Genomic DNA, 24,885 nt, shown 5'->3' on the forward strand with positions numbered 1-24,885 from the left:
TTCCACGGGTACATTCATTTGACTAACATTTATTTAGGCCCTTCTAGGTGACTTTGGGGATAGAAGGTAAGCCCTAGCCTTGAACTTCAACAAGTCACCAGTGGGGGAATTGTGTTCACAGATAACTACCACTCGGTGATACATGCAGATTGCCATGGAATTACAGAGCTGGAAATGCTGGAGATCAGTTTCATAAGAAAGGTGAAAACTGAGTTGGGTTTTGAAAGATGCATAGAAGTTTGCTCAAAGAAGAAGAGGGGGAGAAAACTTTTTAGGCAGAGAAAAGAGCCCTGGAAGGGCATGGACTTGAAAATTCATGCGGCATCCGAGAAACAAAGAGGGATTTAATGTGGTCAGAAAGTAACTGAGGGGCAGGAAGAGGCAGAAAGAGAGGTTGGAGGCAGTTTCCCAGGGGCCTTGTGTCCAAGCAAAGGAGTTTGTCTTGATTCTGTTAGGCATCTGGAAGATCTTTAAGTAGGACGGTAAAGTGATCAGATTTGAATGATTTTGAAAACTTGAGGCCCCTTATGAACCCAAGTGAAAGTGAGTGGGCAATGTAGAAGGGAGAAATCAATGGCTCGGACAGATGTGTGCTCTCGATGTGTGGATTCCTCAACAAGTTAAGAGAAGTCATCAAGAAGGAGGGCTAAGAAGGTGGTCTCTCTGACATCAGCAGTGTGACCAACTTGGGACTGATGGATCTATACAGGGATGAGCAGGACCTGCCAAAGGTTTGAGAAGACCCACAAAGAATACGAATAACTTGATTAATGTATTCATACCGAACAAACACACTGACTCTGAGATTGCTATTAAAAGCTAGCATCTACTGAGTGCTTGCTAATTCTAGGTACTCTGCTGAGTACTCTATCTACATGCATTATCTTATTTAATTCTTACATGAATCTTGTAAGGAAGATTTAGGCTAAATTATGTGAAATTGCCAATATGTGATATGTTTAACTTATGAAAACAGATCAGGAAGCCTGGAGATTGGCACAGGTCACAGTCACACATAACAGACTCAGGAGTTGAACCCAGGTCTGTCTGATAAGGACTCTAAGTAAGGAAACCCTGAGTTCTAACTGTGGGCACCACTTCCTAGCTGTGTATCCTTGGACAAGTTACTTAACCTCTCTGAGCTTGTTTCTTCATCTATCAAATGCGGATAATAACTGAACCTCCTTCATTAGGTATGGGTTAGAAGAGAGACTGCATTAAAATACTTAGCACCATGCCAGACATAGAAGAGGTGTCCGATGAATGTTAGCTGTGTTTGTCATTGTTGCTATTAATATTCCAAAGTCTGGGCTGTTAGGCACTTTTCCAACCTACTGTGGGGGAGATACCTTTTGGAGTCACTGTGTCCCCTGGACGGAAAGTAAAAAAGATTTTCCTGCAGGAACCATGGCCAGTTCCAGTGTTACCAGTAAATAGTTTTCAAACTCACGGGGTGAGGAGAGCCAGGAGCTGTGTCCTCTCATTTCCAGCACTGCAGGTCCCGGCTTGTTCCTTCCTCTCTTGAGGTCTGGCGTCCTCATGGTGACAGGGGACTGACCTGGGAGGAAGCAGACGTTCCCACTGTAGAGTGGCTGGGGCAGCTCTGTTCTCATTCAGGGCGGCTTTCCAGTGGAGCTATTTCTTCCTTCTTCTCCCATGAATCAACCTGAATAAGAACATATTTCCAGAAAAACTCTGGCTGCTGAGAACCACGTCCATCAGTGAGGGGTCGTGCGAGTGCCCATTGCCCTGAGGCCTCATGTATGTGCTTTCTGGTTATGTCCAGATGTTTCTCATACATGTGTGCGTGCAGCTGTGTGTGTGTTTCTGGGCCCAAGTGGAGCTGTGCTGGCACGGGTTGGGGGTTGGCAGCACCCTTGGCAGCCACATCCTCAGGACACCTTTTACCCATTACATTCCATGCCTGGGTGGGGCGTCTGCTTGCTGGGTGAGTATTGACTCCCGCACTTCTCCATCTAAATTTTGGAGCGTTCTTGAGACAGAAATTACAAGTGCTGCTAACTTGAGAATAAAGTTAAAACCCTGGCCCCCAGCTGTTCTCAGCGTATCTTCTGGAGACGGATGCTTCCACTCACAGACGGACATCCAGGCAGCTGCACTAATAAAAGGCTGAAAGAGGTCGAGAACGGGCAGGCCAACTAAACCACACCTTCATTTCAGCGCTTTTGGATGCACACAGATCTTTCCAGCACCGTCTGCCCTTTTGCTTGGCTGGACTCTTGCACAAGACCTGGCTGCTCTTAGCTCAGTTTCTCTGAAAAACATGTTCAGCCCCCTCGAGAGAAACTCAAGACACAGACACTCCTTATACATTTTCCTGAAAACATTCGATAGCTCCAGCCTGGGAAACCTTCCAAAAGTTTGCCAAACCAAAGATGATGATGATGATGGTGAGATGGGGAGAAGAGAAGCTCGGGCAAACTCTCCTATTGGTTAATGTTCAAAGGAACAGCCTTGGATTGTAGGGAAAGGAAAAAGGAATGGTTTTCCAGGTCAATTTAAACATTTGTGCTGTTTGTTATAAAGGCCATTTCAAAATAGTTGACCTCCCCAAAGTGATTTTTTGGAATCTACTCAGAGAGCAAAAACTTACCCTTCCTTCCCCCATCTGGAAAGTTTTCACACCAGAGGCCCCACTCATTCCTGAGCTCTGGCTTTAGAAAGAAGGACTTTCCCAACCTTCCAAGATTCCCTGCCCTCCCTCACCCTGCTGACCCATAAGGAGTTATTTTTGCTCCACCCCAAAGCAGCTGCATTCCAGCTGTGGTGCTATTATGAAACATTTAGGAATCCTCTGGCTGGAAAGGTAAATGAGGAATGTGTCCTAATGACACCTGAATGCAAAAAAAAATCTGCAGAGAAGCACAAGGAACCAATTCTTGGCTTAGGGTTCCCTTTATAATTCTGCTATGCAGAAGAGCCAGCTGTTAGGTTACAGGAAAAATTTTTAGTGGTCATCCAGATGAAAGCGCTGAACAGCCTGACCCCCAACCCCACTCCCACTGTGAAATGCAAGAAACAAAATTCAAACATATTTGTGAAGAGTCGAAAATATTTTCACTTGCTCATGAGCTCTCGTCTTTTTAATTAAAGCATAGCAACTTGCTCAAAACAAGTCTGTGGAACAACAGAGTAAACAGAACCTTAATTTAGGAATTTGCCAATTGATCTTGACTACTCTAAGCAGGGTATAATGGCTGTTTAGAGGCAGACAATGAGGCAAAAGTCTCCTAGGAGGTTCCAGTCCCTTCCAAAGAGGGTGTCTGCCTGAGGATTCAGGTGGAGACGGGACCTCGGAGACCAGCGAGCAGCCTTTACATACATACAAGTTGGTCAGACAGGGCAGGCCGGAGCTACGGCTTTTCAGGCAACTGAGGCCCCGAGCAGCTGTCAGAACAACGCCACCGAGCTCTGCTGATTGCAGCAGGGCTGCAGCATTAACTGAAGCCTTTCCCCTCGGGGTCTTCACCATCATATCTTCTGGGACTGCACTGTAGACCTCAGGCTAATGGTAGCCCGTCTCACTGCCTGATTTTAGGATGGCCGGCAGCAGCCGCCTCACTAGACACTATCTTACCCAAACTGCTTAACTTCCTGGCTCTTGAGAGTCTATTCCTTTTCACCAGCATCTTCGGCCACCCAGCCAGACAACAACAATGAACTGCCATGGGAATGTTTGAGAAGCCAGTGTCGGGGTGAGGCACTCCAAGAAGTCCTCCATTAATTCCCAGTGCTGAAAGCGGATATGGAAAGCTGGTAGGAAAGCTGGTGGCCTGTGTCCCAGGGGGCTACCCAGCTATCCTGAAAGCTTCCCTCTCCCTACTTCTTCCTGTTCCTGTGGTCCCACTTCAAATACTCCCTACCATCCACCTTTTAACACCTCCAAGGCTACCACCGCCAATGCCACCCCCACCCTTCCTCCCACTGGCCTGACAACCCACTCTCACCCGGGTCCTTGCAGAGTGAAGCTGGCACGATTGCCATGGAGAGCGCCCTCCCGCCCCCACCTTTTGGGGCTTTGAGACCCTAGAAGGAAAGCACCAGGAAAGCCCATAGCATTCTCCCTCCTGAAAACAATGGCTTCTAAGGTCTGTGCCAGACACATTCACAGTACCCGAAATAGACCAATTGTCTTCTTGTGCAATATCCAGGAATTTGGTGAAACTCATCATTTTTCAGGTTACCGATAATACAAGTTTGGAAACTGAAACAGGAAGGAGCACAGGCTGAAAAAGCTTTTATCCAGCCTACAGCATTTCTCTCTCCAGATGCAAGATAGTTTTTTGTTTTGTTTTGTTTTTTTTCTCAGCAGCACTTTGGTGGGGTTAAAATTAGCTGGCAGCATTCTGGTCACATGCTAGACAGCAAAACAAAAGGGAGTTGTTTCACGGCAGCTCCTGAGGCAGCCGGAACAGACCTTCCTAATCCATGGTCTTCTGGGAAGCTGGCTCTTCAGGCCCCGGTACAGAGGGGCCACAGCACCGATGCCCCTCGGAGGTCAGCCTGCTGTAACAGGGCAGTGTTGAGGATGTTTGGAATCTCAGAGCTTGCCTCCATCTGGGAAGGCACTCAAGGGCCCCCAAATGGCTTTTGCAAATCTTCCCATTTGGGAGAGGAAGGCTGAAAAAAGGAAGAACTTTTGAAGCCAAGAAATAAGCAAACACCACAAGGACATGGAGAGAGAGAGAGGAAGGGTAGTGACTGAAATGTGAACACAGGCATTGCCTTCTCGGGGGATGGGTTGCTCCTGGCATGGTTAAAACAGAAAAATCATACATCCGAGCTCTAGGGAGCCAGCTCTGAGCATAGATTCTTTATCTCTGGACCCTGATATTAAGGGGCTCGTCATGATCCGCTTTGTTCTTCCAGCTTAAAACTGTCACCAGAAGCCCTGGATGAAAAATACAGCCTCTGATTCATACACGCAGTCATGAAACATCTCTTGCTCAGTACAGAAACATGTCGGTCAACCTGGGAAAGGAATCACCACCACGAAATATGCTTTGGCTTGCCAAAGCTTAGCAGCTTTGAGAGCCAAAAACCCAGCTGCCTGGATTGTCTGGGGAAGATGGGGGCTGAGGCGGTGGTGGGGGAGGGTGCGGGAGAAAAAGGGCTTTCTGAATCACCTGATTTCTGCCCCCAATACTGTCCTGTTTAATTCCGAGCCAAAACCCACCTCCAAATGTCTCAAGGGCCAATTGATCCTAAAAATTGCATTGAACATTACCCCTTGCAGCTCTGAGCCTGCTGGCAAGGTGAAGCAGATGGCTTTTATTGATAAATTTATTTATTTGGAAGGGGCTACTTAAAGTCAAGAATTCCAGCAAGACAGTACATCGCTCTGGCCAGAACTGCCGTAACAATTACAAGCAGACACCCAGTGAGAGTCAGGTTAAAAGAAATTGCTGCTAAGCCCCAGGGACCTGGGGAATTTTCAGTCTTTCTCCTGTCTAGCCTCCATGTCAGCAGTGCACTTATGAAGAAATACCTCATTTGGTTCAACATTCCATGGTATTCAAGGGTTTGTGTGAGCTATGTAGGGCCCGTTTTCTTAAAAGGGCTTCATAAACTAAACAGGCCTTTAACTTGGATCTCATCCTGAAGCCCTTCTACAGACAGACCCAAAAAGAAATCCCCACTGCCTTAACGCCCAGCACATAAAGTCCTCTTTAATAAACATACACCATTTTTCAGTGGAACAGCCTCAAGGTGTTAAAAGTACATAAAGGTCTGAAAGCTGAAACCCTAGATAAACAGTGCACTGAAATATATTTAGCAGAAAATATTGAAAGCCACAGGAAAAATATGTTCTCTTCCTGGGATGTTAACAAAGGTTTAGGTTCAGGAAACCTTCAGGAAATAGCGAGTTGGGTTGAGAAGGAATACGGCTCAATGTAAATAAATCACTAAACCTCTTTGGCCTTCACAGGCCTTGGCTGGAATGGAGTATTTCATTTTTTCCCCATTAAACAGGCCACCCGGAGAGTTGGCATTATAGACCTGAACATGTACCAAATCTGAATGTGCTATTTTGTTTCTGTACATTGAATCAGACTGTGTTTGAAACAGCAGCTTGTGCAAAATGGGGAGCCGGCCATCCAGACTGGTGCACCCTCACATTGAGCATGAATAATAGACCTGATTCACCTCAGAGCACCCAGTGTCCTGTCTCCCGCAGGAACATACCTCTGTTGTTGTTGCCCAGGGGAATGTCATGCTCATTGTAAAGTCCACAGTTCTAAGGGACACCGTTGCCTCTACTGTAATAAGATGTCTTCAGAAAGACCCAGATTTCCTGCGGTCTCAGGATAGTGAGAGAGAGAGAGAGAGAGAGAGAGAGAGAGAGAACAAGGAAAGGACAGGCAGTCACTCTCCCTAAGATGGATGCTGCATGATGTAAGTGGCTGGCTAAAATATCTGGCATCCTTGCAGTTCTAAGTTGCCAGCAAAATATTATTAAAAAGATAAAATACACGCAAACTGTGCAGAATGTAGGGCTGCTGTGTTTACATCCGGGTTTTGATGACTCAAAGACTTACACTTGGACGTGCTGAAAAGCTCTATTAAAAACACAGCTTTGTGAAAGCCCCTAGGGAGCAGGAAGCAGAGCTGGTGTGTGTGTGTGTGTGTGTGTGTGTGTGTGTGTGTGTGTGTGTGTGTGTGTGTGTGTGATTGTTTGGGTGGGGGGTAGGGGGTTGGTGACCCGCCCTGGGATGGTGCTTAGTCCTGTGGTCCTGGCTGGCACTTAAGATTCGGGGAAATGCTTAGAGGTTAATCTCCTCTCGGCTGCAGAACCAGAGCGGGGAGGGTTAACCTTTTTCCAGAACATTTATTTCACCATCTCACTGACTAGAAGGAGGGGCGGGAGGGAGAGCGAGAGCCTGCCGCGCTGAGAGGCTGCGGATCACAAGGCCATTCTGATAGCCTCCTGTCCCCATGGCAACTGCAACGGCATTTATCAGTTCCTTCTGCGCACAGGCACAGCAAATCTGCATTGCACATGGCAGGCTTCCAGCATTTCAAATGAAAGAGCACTTTGAACGGCTGCCAAGTTTGGAAGGAGCAGAACTGTCAGGGCTGCTTAAAGCTGGCAGTTTATACTGGGGAGGTTTTCGCTTCCCAGAATCCTCCGGTCCTGGCGAGCTGCCAAGTACTTAGCGGAAGCTAAAAAGTAACTCGTTCCCCTCTCTCCCCTCCCCTCCTCCCTTCCCCCTGCTCACGCTACCCCCCCCTGCACGCCATTCACTGCAGTGCTCTCAAAATTTTCCACATGTCCTGTGTCACCAGTGCAGACTGTACAATGAAAACCAGAACGCTGGCTGCCCACGACTAGGCTTTTTTTAATAATAGGAGGGAGGTGGAGAGAGGGCAGGTTGGGATCTGACACTGACAGCCAGGGTACCCGATCTCCACGGTACCTGCCATAACCACTGGGTGTGAACATCTGTGTTGTGTGTGCGGACGCGCGCGCGCCTCGCAACCTTAAAAATACATTAATAAAAGTAAAAGGAGCTTCAGAACTGCAGACACCTTGAGTACCGGGGACGGCTAGCGGGGTGGGTTTCGGTTGGGTGTATTGGAGCTTCATGTAGGGTGGGGAATGGAGATCATGCAGGCAGCATGGTTCAGATCCAGCCTTTCCAAGAGCCCTGGGGTAGAGAGCGTTGTTATTGAGAACCGAGCTGGTTTCTGGAGCTTTTCTTGAATCTCTCGGATGTCACGGTGAAAGCTCTGAGGCCACCGATGGGGCGGGAGTCTGGAGATGGTTTTCAATGGAAAGTTTACCAGATAACTTCTGACAGTCACACCATCAAGCATAGCTCAGAGCACAGGGCTTCTACTAGCAGAAACTGAGAATTGGTATAGTGTTCACTGTGCTGAATTTTTTTTAAATTATAATCTACACTGAAATCAAGGGTCCGGGCTTTATTTTCCAGCACAAATAGAACAAAAATTGTCTGCCGCTTAGGCGGTTGGATAGAGTTCAGGAAAACTATGTCTGGCATTAATTCCAAAGTGGAGGTTTTGGTTCAAGCCAAGCCCATTAATTTCAGTAAACTGTTTTCACTAGTCCAGACCCTGCTGCGCAAGGACTATTTATTACCTTTTGCTAACCTGATGTCTGCAGAGTTGTAAAGCAAAGGGGGGAAAAATCCAGGGTGGAGATATCTATATCTTGGATCAAATGGGTTTTGCACCTTCCCTTTGGGGGCCATGTTTTATGGGGCATTTTCTATCCCTGTTTTTTATTTATCAGCCCCCATTTAAAAAAAAAATCTATCTTGCAATGAGTTAGAGGGGAAAAAATCCTGACAGAGAGGAATCTGGTGAGAGCAAATACCTGTCTCCTGCCTCCTTCAGAAGGGTACCTCCCAGACACAGGGATGTTTTGTGTGCCTGTCCCTGGCGTCCAGGCTGCAGGTCCAGTGCAAAGCTCTGACATGATTCACCCCGAAGACGGTGTCTAAAATACACCAAGACAGTCAATTTGGGCATTTGTTCTCCCTTAGGAATTTTACTAGCTGCCTTAGAAAAGCACATAAATTGCTTTCCCCTCCCTCTCTTTTTTCCATTCCTCCTCTCTTCATCCCTGCTCCCCCCCCCCAGTCCATCTTGATGTCATTTCAAAGGGAAGGATTAAAAGGGGGGATTTGTCAGACGGTCAGGTTTGTGAATGTGTCTTTCTAGCCCCCAACACACACACACACACACACACACACACACACACACACACACACACAGCAGTTGAGAATGTTAATCAGAATTAAAAGCCAGTCAGTGCTACTAAAGCATCAAACATGAAGACTTAGAGAGAAGAAAGGGGAATAGGAGGGTGAGGGTAGAGGGGTAGAGGGAGTGGGAATGAAATATAACTCAGTCCTCTGCCTGGCTTAAAGGAGGGGAAAGGTAACACCAATTTGGTCAGCTTGTCAAATGTCAAAATTATTGGTCTTTTCTTTTAACTACCCCTCCCCGCACCCCCCCCCCCCCCCCCCCCGCCCGCCTCAACACAGTCAAGTTTTGTGCCTTTCCCAAGTGTGATTAATCTCTGGCAGAGGCTAGAAACAGGAGTAGGTTTCTTGGCTGCCCGTTCTGATAAACAATCTGTTCTTGGGAAGAGTAGGTGAAGGGGGCGTAGGGGGGGTGGTGGTAATCTGCGGGCACGATGGGGGGTGGGAGGAGGAGGAGGAGGAGGAGGAGGAGGAGGAGGAGGAGGAGGAGGAGGAGGAGGAGGAGAAGGTGGGGCAGGAGGAAGGGGTGCCCAAGGCCAGCCTCCCTAACCCTTACAGAGGCCCGCCCTCCGGGAATATGCAAGTGCCCTAACTCTGGAGCGCGTGGTTTGGGGTGGGTCAGGTTTCCTGCCCTTAAGAATGTGAGCAGACAGTGTATCCATTCTTGCTGCCAGTTCACAACGTCCAGGAAACGTCAGAGGGACACCGAGGGCTTGGGGAGGGAGAGGAAAGGGAGGGAAGGGGAGAGGAGCCCGCGCTCCCGGAGGCTTCGTCCCCATTTCAAACGCTCTGGGAATGCTCTGGGCGTTGCAGATCACGGGCTCGAGTGCACAGAGACTGATTGCCGGGGGAAACCGAGGCAGGCACGGGGAGGGCTGGATGGGGCGGCGGTGGTAGGAAGTATTGTAAAGCGGAACAGGGAAAGCCAGAAGATGTTAAAAACAAAAGGAGGTACTATTTCGCAGCGTCGGAGGTCGCTGGTATCGAAACTCTGTAGGCAAGAAAGCTGGCTGTGGATTCTGCAGTGGGTTTATTGTGTGGGCAGCCAGGCAGAAAGCGGCAATATGAAAAAGTGGGGAGGGGTAGAGTCTACGGTTGAAGGGAAATCAGTGCTGAGAAGGCTGCGCATGGTTGGGAAATGTCACCAAGGAGAGTGCAGTGGCACCGAATAAAAGATGAATAATTGGCTACCTTTTGAAAAAGGAATGTAAAGATATTAATAAAGGTGAGAATCCGCTTCTTCTCAGCCTGAAAAGCAAATCCATTTCTCACCTCCTGCCTCTCCTCCCCAACCCAACACACACACACACACCCTCTTGTCTACCTTGCATCCAAGAAGGCTAGGCCAGGCTCTCGCTTTCCTTTCGATTTAATTACATGAAAACGCTGAACAAAAACCTGTAATTACACCCTCAGTCCCTGCCACTCAGGCGCAGCACACTTCCTGCCTCGTTTTGTTTTTTAAAGAAGAGGTCACTGCCTCTTTTCTTCTTAAATTGACCAAAACAAAAAAAGTAAAAGCCCCAAATAAATCCAACTGCTGCAAGCTTTGGCACCACCAGGGATTTGGGAAAAGGAAGTCGTGTCCCTCTAGGAGAGATGAGAAGACAGCCTAACCTTGTTATTGTCTTGCTATAGCTCTTAGGTCCAGGCGCAGCCACTGCTTCTTTGTCTGTCAGCCCAGAAGAACAGAGATGCTACGCTGCCACCCCAGGAGGAAACCCGCCAAGAGCAAGATGAAGAGGGTAGACAGACCTCAGCCTCAGGCCTTGCTTTCCAGCTATTTTACCTAGAAGGACTTAGTACAGGAAAAGAGATTCATGACAATCGTTCACCTTTCTAAAGCCCTCGGCATTAACATACAGAATTTCACAGTAAGCCCCTGAAGTAGGGAGAATAGGTTTTAATATCAACACTTGACAGGGGAGGAAACTGAGGCCCAGAGAGAATAGATTGCTCTAAGTCAGTCATGTGGCTGGTGGGAGTGTTGAACAAGCACTGCCTCTAATGACTTTGGGGCTGTTGCATCAGGAAATTAGGACATTTAGGAGGAAATGGAAGCTTCTAGATTTGGGGCTGAAGCCAATTTGGCTTGGTTTGCCGTTAAATCCCACGGTCTGAGAAAGAAAGTGTTCTCTAAATAAATAGTGGAATAACTGAATGAAGGGCAAGTGGAGGCACACAAGTTAAGGAGTTAGGAATGGAAAGCCACCAGGCCAAATGGCAGCCAAGTTTCAGCTTTGAAACAAAATGTAAATGAAGAGAATAGTTTCACCTCTACTAGGGACACATCAGACTTGGATCCTTTGGGTCTGACCAGAAAGGGAAATTCAAGTTAAAGCATGGTGGTCCTCTGGATGGGTCAGGGTTGGGGGGGCCACCTGCTTCCTGGATTTCTAGCTCCAGTGATACCTAGGTCAGGTTTGACTGTCAGGACTATTGGCTTCCCCTAGGCTAGAAATGCTCTAAGAGCAGCAGTCTGCCATAGTCATCAAGTGGCCTTCAGCTAAGTGTAGGAATGTACATATTGGGTGGATGTGAACACAGTAGGTGTGACCTAAATTAGGTGAGAACAAATGTCCTGCGATGTTGCAGGTCCACTTTCCTCCTCCCCACTCATCATCAGACCAGGGGTCCTCCCCAGGTGTGGACATTTAAAATGCAGCCATCCCCAGTAAGGGCAACTCAGTCAAGCTCCTAAATACTTAAATGTGTTCTAGAGCTTCAGATTTTCCTCCGGATCCCCTCTTCCTAGAGCCAGGGTATAGAAAACCCGGGAACAGAGAGAGAAGTCCTAGGGGATGCCAGAGAAGCATAGCTACACAGTTTTGCTCAAAGCTGAATGATTGTTTTTTTAACTCCCAAATAACTGGTGCGAATTTGTGCATGATATTGCATCCTTAACCTGCAAACTCCTATGGGGAGAGGCATTTGACTTTCTTGCAGTTTCTTAGAAGCATCTGGGTTTCTAAGAAGCTAGCCCCAAAAAAGGCTAGCAACCGGTGAGGCAGAAGAAGGAATGTTGGGTTTAGAGCCAGAGAACCTGATTTCAGTAATTGTGGACCAGCTCTGGACCTGCTTTCCTCACCTATACAGGAGGGTGATGAAAGTAACACCTACCTCACAGGGCTGCTGTGGGGATTGGTGAGATAATGTCTGGGAATGAACTTCAGAGCCTTAAACAAATGTTGGTTATTATATTGTTCAAAATCTCTTACATTTGATTAAGTACATTATAATATTGTATCTTTCACACAGGCCAATGAGGAAGGCAAAGGAGGCAGTGCAATTATTCCCATTTTACAGACTAAGAAACGAAGTTCAGGTGATCTGCTCAAGGTCACACAGCTATTTAGGGTCAGCCAAGTCCAAGTCGAACAACATACTGAAAATATGTACTTAATCCTAAGCACCGTGCCTTCCTCCTTGTCTCTTGAGTTGGATTGAACCGCCCAGTTTAGGCAAGTCAAAATATTTGGAGATCCTGGCCCATTTACCCCAACCAGGGACAGCCGTTATGGCTGCCGGTACCAGATTTGACCGAGACTGCGAGGCCGCAGGGAGGGACTCCAGCTCTGAGACCCCGCCTTCTGGCGGCCCCAGCAGGAAAGCGCCGGCGGCGACGGGTCTCCGAAGCAGGACCGTGGAAATCCCCAGCTCTGGTGCAGTCCGGTGGGAACCTACTGGCACTCCTACTCCTTGCTGAAGCCCTTGCGCATGCGGGGAAGAGTGGAGGGTTCGGGGGTATGCGCACCTGTGGTCTTGACGGCCGGCCAGGCTCTCTGCCCATTCTTGCCCCCCTTCCCAGCTACCCTCCTTCTTGGGGTATGGGTGTTTGTTTTAATCCTACCGGGTGAGTGAATAGCACCCTTGTCTGGCGCTTCCCCTTTTTTACCTCTAGGCCTGATCCCTGGGAGGCTCATTCCAGGGTTCCTTTATTTTTGGACCTAAAAAACACACCAGCTTTTGCTGAGGACAGCGCTGGGCTCCCCCGTGCCCTGGCACGCTGGCAAGGAAAGGAAGCGGGGAGGAGGTAGGAACCAGACGCGACTCCCCTCACCCCACCACCGCCGCCGCCTTTCTTCCCTGCTCCCCGCCCCTTCAGGAAGAACGCAGTCAGAGATCTGATCACTCGTGCGGCCACTGTGCCAGCATCAACCACTAGGTCCTCCTTTTCCTTCCACCCAATTTTGCAGAGCGCCGAGCTGCCCGCGCGCCCCAGGCTGGGCAGGTCCTGGCGGGCGACGCAGTCTCCCCTCCCCGGGGGTTCTCAGCGAATCACGTAGTTCCTGGGATTTCACGCTCGAGTGGCTCTTGCGTAACCCTACGCCCTGGCCTAAACTAATGCTTTTTTTTTTAATACCAGAATTAATCCTTTAGGAAAAGGCAAATACTTCCGCCACGGAACCGGCCCGCGAGTAAATGTGTAAATTACGGTGCTGACTCGATTCCTCCACCCCCGCAGCCCCGGGGGGTTCCTGGCGCGCGGAGGTGGGGGCCCTTGGAAAGGCCAGAGGAGCGCCCAACCCAGACGTTTGTTTTCATCTACTCTGAGGCGGCTCTAGCGGTTCGAAGAACCGGGTCCTTCTTACCGCGGGGCTGTTACCAAAAAAGGGCTTTCTCTTGCCCGAGCGCTTGGCCGCGCGTTGCAGCGGGGTGACTCGAGGTTCAGCCTGGGCCTCCTCGAAGGCCCAGCCAGCTGGCTGCAAGGATGCCAGGCCTAGGAGTCCCCTGCCCGACCCATCTCTTCCACAAACCAGCGGGGGTGAGGGGCAGGGAGCTTCGAAGTACGTGGGTGCTCTGCGACCTTCTCACCTCTGACGTTGGCTGTGGCCTCCGAAAAGGCCAAGTGGAGAGCTGACGTTGTGCTCCAGTTTAGAGCGAAGTTCTCTGAGGGTGCCAGTTCAGATGGCAAGCTGGGGTAAGACAGCAACGTAGGTAGCAAGGAACTTTAGGAGGGACTGCAGCAGGCATCTCTCCTCGTGTGTGGTTGAGCCCGGCTCGGCTACCTAGTCCCCTAGACCCTACCGCCAGAGTTCTGTCCCTTTCTCCACCTGGTTGCTTTGCTTGAAACCCGCCCCATCCCAGTTCCTTCCCACTATGGACGCAGTGTTGTCACATGGGATTCTGCTTCAGGGAAAAAATCCATCTCCAAGACATTGATGTTCTTGCCTCTCACAATCCCTTAACACATCCCCAAGCAGGGCCATCTCAGACAAGCTGTTCAGATGAAATTTATCACCATAAATGATGGTGATTTTTTGAGGGTGGGAAGGGTATCAAGAGAGTTCATGCTTTTTAAAGGATTATGAGACTATGGAAGTTTGTTTAAATGCGTGTTTATTTCTAACCCTGTGTCTTAAGATATCGTGTGTGTGTGTGTGTGTGTGTGTGTGTGTGTCCTTTAGTATCAGGGTAAAGACAGACAAGGAGATGGAGAGGTGTGTGCCTACCAAACATAACACCATAACAGAATCGCAACTTGCTATCTAGCAGCCTGGATAGAGGGTTGGGGCTAGGTTGCTAGTCCTCAGCATTTTTGTTTTAATAAAGGGAAGGGCTGATAAATACAAACGTAAAGAAGTGGGCAAACCAGCCTAGCCAAAGCTAATGAGCGCGGAGCTTTGGGCTGATGAGGATATCATTCAGTTTCCCAGCCCTATGTTTTGACTCACTCCAGGCTAGCTGTGGTATGGGGAGGGCTGTAGTCTGGAAGGGTGAGGCAAGGCTCCTGGAGCGGCTCTTTACAGAGGAATCGCTGCCCGGAGCCAGCCAGGCCAGGGAAAGTTTATTATTGTTGGGGAGTGCACAGTGAGCTCACTGTTTTGCAAAAACAGAAATCTGGCTGCTTTGAGATGAAAGAGGGGCTCCCTAGGGCTCTTCCCTTCCCCTTTCTCCCTATCCTTAAAAACTCCCCTTCCTTTGCACCCTGGGCTCCAGAATGAGTGGGAGATCATGTACTGGGAATGCTGGAAGGCTCTGAAGGTCAAGTGTCAAAATAAAAATAAATCCTCTTGTTGCTTCAACTGAACTTTATTACAATTAGTAGTAATAGTAGTAAGAATAATGATCCTTACATTTTATGCAATTTACAAAGTACTTTCATGTTAACTAGCAATAGTACTAACGGGGAACATCAATACTAATAATAACCAACACTTACTGACAGCTTCCTGTGAGACTGACACTATACATACTGTATGAGGCATTTATGTTAGAGTCTGTGGCAATGGCAGATCCACAACTTCTGTCTATGGAAGAACTCAGCAGCACAATCTGTTTGGAAGAAGAAGACGGGGTTGGTTATGAAGGTGTATTTGCATAGTACTTTAGAAGAGATTGTATGTAACAAAGCGGGGGGCTGATGGAAACTTTGAGTACCCAAACCACCTCTGAGAACCTAAGCTTGTCAAAGCCACCTCTCAAATCAGATTTACTGGATTCAGATCCCAGCTCTGTTTCTAATGGCCATGTGACCTTGGGCAAGTTATTTAACCTCTTTACTTTCTGAGCCTGTATAACAGAGTTAATAACAAAAATCTACCTTGTTGATAATATTGAGGGTTTAATGATGATGCAAGTAAACAACCTAGCAGTATCTGGCTCACAGCAAGTCTCGGTGCCTTACCTATTATGGTAAGAAACAAAATGACATCTCAAACAGTCCTAATAAGTTAGAAGCTATGACCCCATTTTGCAGATGGAAAACAGAGGTTATGAGGGTAACTAATTCAAGGTCACAAAGCCAATACAGCAGGTCCTCCAATAACAGCATTTCTTTCAAGGTCATTTCATTATAAGGTTGATACTGATGAAATGCTGTAGGAACCTAACTCTCGTTTATATCAATTAGCCTATGGTAAAATTGGTTTCTGCTTACGGTAGAACCTATTGACCACATTAACTGAGAACTTACTGTAAGTGATGGAAAGGAAATTCCATCTTGATCTGCCAGACTTCAGAACCTGAAATCCCATTATTGCCTCCACTCCTCCAGCCTTACCCAGGATTCTCTCAATTTTTATGAGGGTGAAGAAAACAAAACAAACAAAACCCTCCCAAACAGATCCAATACTTAGAAGAACCAGTTGAAATGCCCCAAGTAGAGCTATGGCCAACATACCTGTTCTTACAATAAGCAATACTGATGAGCAGTGATCTTGTAACAGAAATCACGGCCTTGTTCGGCCTTCTGGGGCACTACGGAATGAAATCACAGCACGGGAGAAAGAACTTTGTAAACTGCACTGTGCTTTACAAAGAGGTATCAATATTATTAAATGCTGCTCCCACCTTCTTTTATCAAACCCGGAAAAACCTCTCACCTGTTTGGCTTCTCCAGCACTTCCCCTCCCTGCCCCCAACTGCAGCTGTGCGCAGCCAGTTGACTGTTTTTCCTTAAAGGCCTCTGGGTGCTCGTAGCTTCTTTAGACACTCAGCCAAAATTTTTAGACTGAGGCTGGGGGGAGAGGGTAACTCACCCCGAATTCATTTTGGCTCCATCGCTTAAGCTCAGGTTCTAGACCAGGGCACAAAACAAATCGGAAAGGCAGTTTCTGGAAGATTGGAAAACAGCTAATTTTGCAGGTGCTTCAGCATTAGTGGTAGCAATGAATGTAAATCCATACTGGGGGAAACGGTTTGACTGCAGATGAAACGGGTAATACCCTATATGAAATTCACAGCGAAAATTTGAAACAGGGCATTTAAATTCACTGCCCGAGGTGGGGTGGGGTGGGGGAGGAAGCGGGATCAGAAAGGACGCTGGTGGTTTTTAAATGCGTTTTTACTTGGGAAAGCCGGGCGGGGAAAGTAAAGGTCATCGTCTGTTTAATTTCCACCCCCAGCGCTGGACTTCCAGCATTAGCTCGGAAGGCCTCAGCTGTTGTACACACTCGGCGAGGGGGGAGGGGAGGGCGGAGGCGGGGAGGAGGGGCCCACCGAGAGGAATCTGGGCATCCAGCCGCGCATGCGCCTTTTCCGAGCAACAAGTGGGCTCTACAGAGGAAGTGTAAAAGCCGAGGGTGGGGGGGAGAGCTGGTGCAGAGCATGGCGGTGACGTCAGCGCTCCGCCCGGGCGGCATCCCGCGCGGCCAAGCCGGGGACAGCGCGAGCCGCAGCGCGAGCGGGAGCGCCGAGACGCGCCTCCGGAACGTAGAGTAACAATCACAACCCCACATTCCGGGCGAGTGCGAGCGGGAAGGGATGCGACCCGGGCCCAGGCGCCGCGTGAGCGCCCTGCAGCCAACGTGAGCGCCGCCAGCCGGTGCGGCCCGGGTGCCGGCCAGGCCTGGGGGCGGCGGGAGCCTGCGTGCGTGCGCTCTTCTCTGCTCTCGTGCGTCCTGGAAGCAGTGGCCGCGGTGGCTCCCTCCGGCCGTGCAAACCCAGCCGCCGCCAGCGGAACAGCCGACGCAGCGGAGGAGAGAAGCTCCTCTCTCGGCTCCCCCTCCCTACCCCAGCCCTGGGAAGCAGCGATTTCAGCAAGATTGGACCTGGGCACCGGGTGGCACTGCACCCTCTAGCCCTCGCCCCAGGGAGCCTGGCGGGGAGAGGACGCAGCTCGTAGGGGGACCCCCAGGGGAGAGGAAGAGACAGCCCCTTTCGAGCTTCCACGCACCAGCCTCTCCGGGGAGGGGGCCAAGAGCCAACGGCGGTCAGTACCCGGCACCCTCGCCCCCTCCCCCCGGTCCTGGAGCCTCCAGCCCGGGTCCGGGGCACCAGGAAGAAGGCGCCTGAGCTCCCCTCCCGACGAGACAGCCGCAGTAGGAGGTGGGGGCGAGGAGCGGGCTGAATTCGGCCGGTGGAGCCCCCGCAGAGAGGCGCAGCGCCGGCGGTGGAGACTCGCGCTCTCCCTCCAGCCCCTGGGGCAGAACTTTCTCGCCCCCCCCACACCCCCCCGCTTCCCCCGCTGCCGGACTCCCTCCCCAGCCTGCTGGTCCTCCCAGAGGAGAAGGCGCCGCGGAGACAGCCCGGGCGGGGGCCTACCTTTCTCAGGGCTGGCAACATGTCGGCGGCGCAGGTGTCCTCGTCCCGGAGACAATCCTGCTACCTGTGCGACCTGCCCCGTATGCCCTGGGCCATGATCTGGGACTTCTCGGAACCCGTATGCCGCGGTTGCGTCAACTACGAGGGCGCCGATCGCATTGAGTTCGTGATCGAGACCGCGCGCCAGCTGAAACGGGCGCATGGTTGCTTCCAGGACGGCCGCTCCCCCGGGCCGCCGCCGCCCGTCGGGGTCAAGACGGTGGCCCTGTCGGCTAAGGAGGCGGCGGCGGCGGCAGCAGCGGCGGCGGCGGCGGCCGCGCAGCAGCAACAGCAGCAACAGCAACAGCAACAGCAGTCGCAGCAACAACAGCTTAACCACGTCGATGGTTCTAGCAAGCCTGCGGTGCTGGCAGCCCCGTCCGGCCTGGAGCGCTACGGCCTCAGCGCAGCCGCCGCTGCCGCCGCCGCCGCCGCGGTGGAACAGCGCAGCCGCTTCGAGTATCCGCCACCGCCGGTGAGCTTGGGAAGCAGCAGCCACGCCGCGCGGCTGCCCAACGGCCTGGGGGGCCCCAACGGCTTCCCCAAGTCGGCACCGGAGGAGGGACCTCCGGAGCTGAACCGCCAGAGCCCCAACTCGTCCTCGGCGTCGGCGTCGTCTCGGCGCGGGACGCACGGTGGGCTAGTGACGGGGCTGCCCAACCCGGGGGGTGGCGGAGGCCCCCAACTCACGGTTCCCCCCAATTTGCTGCCGCAGACGCTGCTTAACGGCCCGGCCAGCGCCGCCGTGCTGCCCCCACCACCACCCCACGGCCTCGGCAGCCGTGGGCCCCCGACGCCCGCGCCCCCAGGGGCCCCCGGGGGCCCCGCTTGTCTCGGGGGCGCGCCGGGCGTATCCGCCGCGTCGTCTTCGGCATCGTCTTCGACCTCGTCGTCGGTGGCCGAGGTGGGCGTGGGTGCTGGCGGCAAAAGGCCCGGCTCGGTGTCGAGCACCGACCAAGAGCGTGAGCTGAAGGAGAAGCAGCGTAACGCCGAGGCCCTGGCGGAGCTGAGCGAGAGCCTGCGCAATCGCGCGGAGGAGTGGGCAAACAAGCCCAAGATGGTCCGCGACACGCTGCTCACGCTGGCTGGCTGCACACCCTACGAGGTTCGCTTCAAGAAGGACCACTCGCTGCTGGGCCGCGTCTTCGCCTTCGACGCTGTCTCCAAGCCCGGCATGGACTACGAATTGAAGCTATTCATTGAGTATCCCACGGGCTCGGGCAACGTGTACTCCAGCGCATCTGGGGTGGCCAAGCAGATGTACCAGGACTGTATGAAGGACTTCGGTCGGGGTCTATCCTCCGGCTTCAAGTATCTGGAGTACGAGAAGAAACACGGTTCCGGGGACTGGCGCCTCCTTGGAGACCTGCTGCCCGAGGCCGTGCGCTTCTTTAAGGAGGGCGTGCCCGGCGCCGACATGCTGCCCCAGCCCTACCTGGACGCCAGCTGCCCCATGCTGCCCACGGCGCTGGTGAGTCTAAGCCGCGCCCCCAGTGCACCCCCGGGGACGGGGGCCCTGCCGCCCGCCACCCCTTCGGGTCGGGGCACAGCCGCCAACCTGCGCAAGAGGAAGGCGTCCCCCGAGCCTCCGGACTCCGCCGAGGGCGCGCTGAAGCTGGGCGAGGAGCAGCAGAGGCAGCAGTGGATGGCGAACCAGAGCGAGGCACTAAAGCTCACCATGTCGGCCGGGGGCTTTGCGGCGCCAGGGCATGCGGCCGGCGGTCCGCCTCCGCCGCCCCCACCCATGGGACCCCATTCCAATCGGACCACCCCGCCTGAGTCGGCCCCTCAGAACGGTCCATCCCCCATGGCCGCCCTCATGTCGGTGGCAGACACTCTGGGCACCGCGCACTCGCCCAAGGATGGCAGTTCTGTGCACTCCACCACTGCGTCCGCGCGGCGTAACAGCAGCAGCCCAGTGTCGCCGGCTTCTGTGCCCGGGCAGCGCCGTTTGGCCTCACGGAACGGGGACCTGAATCTGCAGGTGGCGCCCCCGCCACCTAGCACCCATCCGGGCATGGACCAAGTGCACCCCCAAAACATTCCGGATTCCCCTATGGCCAACAGTGGGCCCCTTTGCTGTACCATTTGCCACGAACGTTTGGAGGACACGCATTTTGTTCAGTGCCCATCCGTCCCCAGCCACAAATTCTGCTTCCCTTGCTCTAGAGAGAGTATCAAGGCCCAGGGGGCCACCGGCGAGGTGTACTGCCCCAGCGGAGAGAAATGCCCCTTAGTAGGGTCAAATGTACCTTGGGCCTTCATGCAGGGTGAAATCGCGACGATCTTAGCTGGGGATGTTAAAGTGAAAAAGGAGAGAGACCCTTGAACCACAAGACAGCCAGCTCCTTTGCCCCAGACCAGTTTCTCTCCAATGCAGAGGGCCCCTCCCCCACCCACATCGACCCTCCCTTCCCTCACCCCCAAGATGTAGAATTGTGAATATAACAAACTGCAAAAAGTTAGTCTTATGTATAGACATTATTTTCGTCGTATGTTTCTATATTTTGAAACAAAGGTATGTAACTTCTTCATTTGAAGGATAAGCTGGTTTGTGTTGAGCAGTATAATATTGGTTGGGTCATTTGCATCATATTTGTTAGCATTTATTTGGTGGCAGAGTGTTTGCCTAGGTACAGAATTAATAACCCTTAGCAACGACTGCTGCTGGTGTGTATTTTTGTAAATGTTATGCACTCTCTGAAAGGAAAAGAAAAACACACAAAAGAAAATGTTTTTTTTTTTTGCCAAGGCCAGTGTTGCTGCCTAAAAAAATGATGCTATAAAATGGTGATAGCTTCTTTCTAAACAGCCCCAAGTGTTGAAGTCTTCACTTTATTTTGTCCTGTTTTGTTTTGTTTTTCTGTTTTGTTTGCAAAATGGTAAGGGGGATGTTGGGCGGGGGGCGGGGTGTTTTTCGTTGCAAGTTTGTGAGGGAAAATGTTTGGGTTTGTTTCTACTGACCTGACTGTGTTGAATCTTCACGTGTTGTTTTGTTTTTGCTTTATTGATGCACGGATGCTTTTGAACAGTAGAGCGAAATGCTAGACATGGAGAATCTGCTCTGTTTGTCCTTTATACATTTCTGTAGTTAACAGAACACTGTAATGTGCCTTGGAGCTTAGTAACTTGTAATAAATTCAATTGATATTAATTCTGCCCCGAGTCGGCACGTGTGTTTTTCTAGGGGTAAGGCCACACCGTTCTAACATGGGGTACACCCTCCCTGTTTCCAACGGAGAACACAAATGCTGGTGCCTTTGGAAGCCCTCAGAGATGGCATCTGTAGAAAGCCCTGTGCGGGCTGGCTGCCCCTCCTCCTCACTACCAGGCGATTTACATTCACCTCTGGGCGAGGACAGTTGCTGACTAAGCGATTTCTGTTTACTCTTCGGCATCTCTATTTTCTTCCGGATGTAGTGCCCCAGCTGCAAATGGCATTGTCAGGATTGTGTTTTGGTGCCTCGTCTTGTGGCCCTGAGTATATGCTGATACCTAATACAGCTGTGACTTGTGCAAGTGGTAGGAAAAAACTAGGGTGCTTCGCCTCTTAGATGTGGCAGAAATCACTGTTACTGCACATTTAAAGCAAAACTGCCACAGAGCTGAGAGCCATCAGTAGAGGCAGGAGGGGTGTGGGCAACTGGGAAACGAATGCATGTACTAAGCCAGGAGAGTTCCCAGCAGCTTCTAGCTGATGCATTGGAAAAGCAGTTTTCACCTTTCATTGCACGTTTTTTCTTTCCTTCTCTTTTGTTATGTATTTATAAAAGCAGGACACTTAGCTGGTCGGAAGATAATTGTGGGGAATGGGGAAGAGAGAAAAAAAACCCAAACCCAGTTTCTGAGCAAAGGTCACTTATGACACCAAGTAAAAACCATTCCCACTGGTGAAGAAATGCAATTATTCACCTAATCAACTTGCTGGATGCAGTTGTGAAGTATAGAGCGATAGGAAAGGAGACTGGGGACAGCAATGTCCTTTAGAGCTCTGAGCCCCCTTGGCAGAAACAAGACGAACCCTCCCAGAGCTCGGGGAAGGCAAACAACCCTGGTGTGAACCTTGTACTTTCCTGGGAGGCAAATGGAGCAAGAGAGAACAGGAGGGAGGAAGCAAAACAACCGGCCATTCGATCTGAAATTCAAAATTCATTCCTGCCACACCCCATTCCTGGTTGGGGTCCAGCTGGACCAGGACAGTCCCTACCAAGGATGGACGAATAAAGGAAGAGATGTGGTCTCCCCCCACACTCCCATCAAAGAGGGAGAAGGAGGGTAGGGTGGTGGTATGGGCGCCGGCACGTTTGAGGAGGAAAAACAAATCACGGGTTAGCCCAGAACACCGGTGTGGAGGTTGGGTTGGTGTTGGGACTTGCTGTTAATAACACCCTTTTAGTTTCTGTTCCTGCTTTGCCATCACTATCATTGAAGTAGTGGAAACCGTGTGTGTGTGTGTGTGTGTGTGTGTGTGTGTAAATGGCAATTGATAGATCTGCTGCAGCCTCTTAATCCTGGTGCCTGTCTCACCTCTTTAAGAATCTCCCCACATATAAATAGATATTCGTGTCAGCTTCCTGCAAATGTGTCCTTGGATTTTCATCCGCTGCCAAGTGTTGTATTGGTGCTTATGAGTCATGAAACCTATTTTCATCCTCAGGGGTAATTAACTTGGGGTTGATAATGCATAGCAGACTGTAGGAAGAGTTAATTCTAAAACCCATCCTCGCTTGGCTACCAATCACACATTTCACTTAAAGGTCTGGGTTGGCTTTTCTCATAAACTCATTAATAAAAACCAAGCATGTTTCGCCTGGAAGATCCTCTAAGGTGCTCCCAACCCGCTCTCCCAACGCACACACTCTTAAAATGGGAAAAGCTCAGCAGCCTGAGAATATAGAGTATCACGGGTGTAATTTAACCACCATTGAATGAAGGAGCTGTGGATTCAGCCACAGTATTGAACTGCGCACGTGAATTTTGATGTGTGGATTACCTGTCCAGGTGTGGAACCTGTGAGTACTGTCCAGGGGTTCCAAGTGGGAGCCAGCCCTATTATCTGCCCCTGTGTCCACATCTGCCCCTGCTGGCCTGCCACAGTCGCTTCATTGTTCTGGTGATCCGTTCTGGAACTTTTAGGATTACAAGACCCTGGATTTGGTGTACAGAGGTAGGAAAGGGGCCTGTCATTAGGTGCTGAGAACAGTGTAGCTTGCCCCCTTTCTTATTTCTGGGTATATTATGAACAGGAGAGGCAGTGGCTGTAATAATGAGGCACCAGCAGAGGCAGCCTGTGGGTTTCCCTAAGGAAACCTGCCTTGATGAGACCTGGGGGAGAGGAGGGAGAAGAGTGGGAGGGAGAGAGCAGGTTGGGGTGGAACTTAGGCTGGAAGTGTATTATAATGATCCAGTTAATTAAAGTTGACCATAGCCAGGGGCCATTTGTTAAATGGCTTTTGCTCCCTTTTCTTTTTTTGGAACCATGTGACCTTTCTCTTTGCTCTGACCCATTCAGCCACTTGTCTGGTTGCCTATCCAGTCTTGCTTTGACCCTACAGCTAGATTCCTCCTTTCCTGAAGCCTTCCACACTGCATACCTAGGAAGTATTTTTCTCTCCTGAGGATTTTTGTGGGTTTCAGAGATTCAGGTGGAGTGTCTCTGGGTGAGCCTGGGTTTTCTTCATCTCCAGTTCACCCCGATCGCCCCATCTCCTCCATTTCCCATTCTTTTCACTCGCTTCTCCCTCAGAGCCAAAGTGGCCAACATTTAAAAATCCATGTTGTATTTATTTATAAGCATTGTTTGTACAGCTAACCCAAGCTGCATGTTTCTGTAGGGCACCGGGGTAGGGCAACGAGGGTTTCAAGACGATAGGCTCTTGGGGGGCATTTTTTGACCCTGATTTCTGAAGGCTGCACCATAGGAGATCCACCGTGTCAAGTCCTGCACTCACATGTGAACCTGCTCAGCTCCTGTGGGCACGTGTGCCTACGTTATTAAGTGTAAGATTCACGTGCATCCAGCCTAGGCTGTTAATGTAATAAGTGCTGGTTTTCTCTCATACTTTATCAAATCAAGGAAATTCAAACTGGGAGTAACTCTTAACGTCATCTAGTGGAATGCTTTCTAAACCTTTATGAAGTTAGACACCTTAGAAAAATCTGATACAAATTATGAGTCCTTCTCCAGAAAGTTCAGGTGTTCCCACACACATAGAATTGCATGTTTTCTTTGCTTTTTAATATAAATTTTATGTACTTAGTTTTGAATAGATAATACATTTCTTTGGTTCAAAATTCAAAACATACAAAGGAGAACACAGTACAACTGTATGGTCTCCTTTCTACAATTGGCTCTTCTGCCACCCAGTTCCCTTCTGGGATGCAACCAGTATTACCCAATTTTAAAGGGGTTCATGCACATCTAAAGCCCCTTCATGGAACTTGAAGTTAGAACTTAGGTCTCATCTGTCCACCTTGTAGAGATGAGGGCCCCAAGGCACAGAGAGGTGAAGTAACTTGCTTAAGGTCACACAGTGGCAGAGCCTGTGCTAGATCCCTATTAGGGAACAGCTCTAATAGACGTTTTTTTTTAAAAAATTTAAGGCTACTTGGCTTAACTAGAGCTGTATTTGAGAAAGATTGATGATAAGGTGAGCAAAAGGAGCACCTTGTGGGGTGGGGATTGGTATTTTCACTAACTCTTGGAGGACTGGGAATAAGCACTTGTCCCTTAGTCTCTCAGAGCTGGACATTTTGGGGAAGGGGATGATCAGAGAAGTTTCTAGGTTTCTTACTGTAAATATCAGGTAGGCCTGAACTGGTGGAGTCTTTTTTTCAACATTTGAGCTGTGGACCTTCTCACCACATCCCCCTTTGCTGACTGGAAACTTCTGAAGATCTAAAGACAGTCAGATAAGCAACCATCAGGGCACAGAAGTACATAGGGAGAGCTGGCCTGGTGGCTCAGGTGGTTGGAGTGCTGTGCTCCTAATGCCGAGGTCACGAGTTCGATTCCCACATGGGCCAGTGAGCTGCGCCCTCTATAGCTAAGATATAGAGCTCTCCCTGGAGCTGGGCTGCCCTGAGCAGCGGAAGGCCAGCGTGGGTT

General features: G+C 50.5%; 1 protein-coding gene and 1 long non-coding RNA gene across 3 annotated transcripts; one reads left to right on the forward strand and one right to left on the reverse strand.

Annotated features, from left to right (window-relative positions):
* Positions 1–7,477: 7,477 nt before the first annotated feature.
* Positions 7,478–10,163, reverse strand: LOC117023856 (uncharacterized). The gene is made up of 3 exons (XR_004423268.1): positions 10,078–10,163; positions 8,363–8,485; positions 7,478–7,777 (listed from the first exon to the last, which is right to left on the reverse strand). It is a non-coding gene; the product is annotated as an uncharacterized LOC117023856 (long non-coding RNA).
* A 7,457-nt stretch (positions 10,164–17,620) lies between these two features.
* On the forward strand, positions 17,621–20,931 carry IRF2BPL (interferon regulatory factor 2 binding protein like). 2 transcript variants are annotated; one of them, XM_033108536.1, is made up of 2 exons: positions 17,796–17,956; positions 18,199–20,931. In XM_033108536.1, the coding sequence occupies exons 1-2, from the start codon at positions 17,939–17,941 to the stop codon at positions 20,104–20,106; spliced, it is 1,926 nt and encodes a 641-aa protein (XP_032964427.1). In that variant the 5' UTR covers positions 17,796–17,938; the 3' UTR covers positions 20,107–20,931. The 2 variants fall into 2 exon arrangements, with proteins under 2 accessions (XP_032964426.1, XP_032964427.1); XM_033108535.1 differs by having other exon boundaries at positions 17,621–20,931.
* Positions 20,932–24,885: the final 3,954 nt, after the last annotated feature.

This window comes from Rhinolophus ferrumequinum, chromosome 6 (genome assembly GCF_004115265.2).
Source record: "Rhinolophus ferrumequinum isolate MPI-CBG mRhiFer1 chromosome 6, mRhiFer1_v1.p, whole genome shotgun sequence".
Classification (NCBI taxonomy): domain Eukaryota; kingdom Metazoa; phylum Chordata; class Mammalia; order Chiroptera; family Rhinolophidae; genus Rhinolophus; species Rhinolophus ferrumequinum.

Excerpts from the sequence above, each read along its gene's own strand:
- IRF2BPL (XM_033108535.1), top strand. The coding sequence starts at position 17,758 with ATGTCGGCGGCGCAGGTGTCCTCGTCCCGGAGACAATCCTGCTACCTG.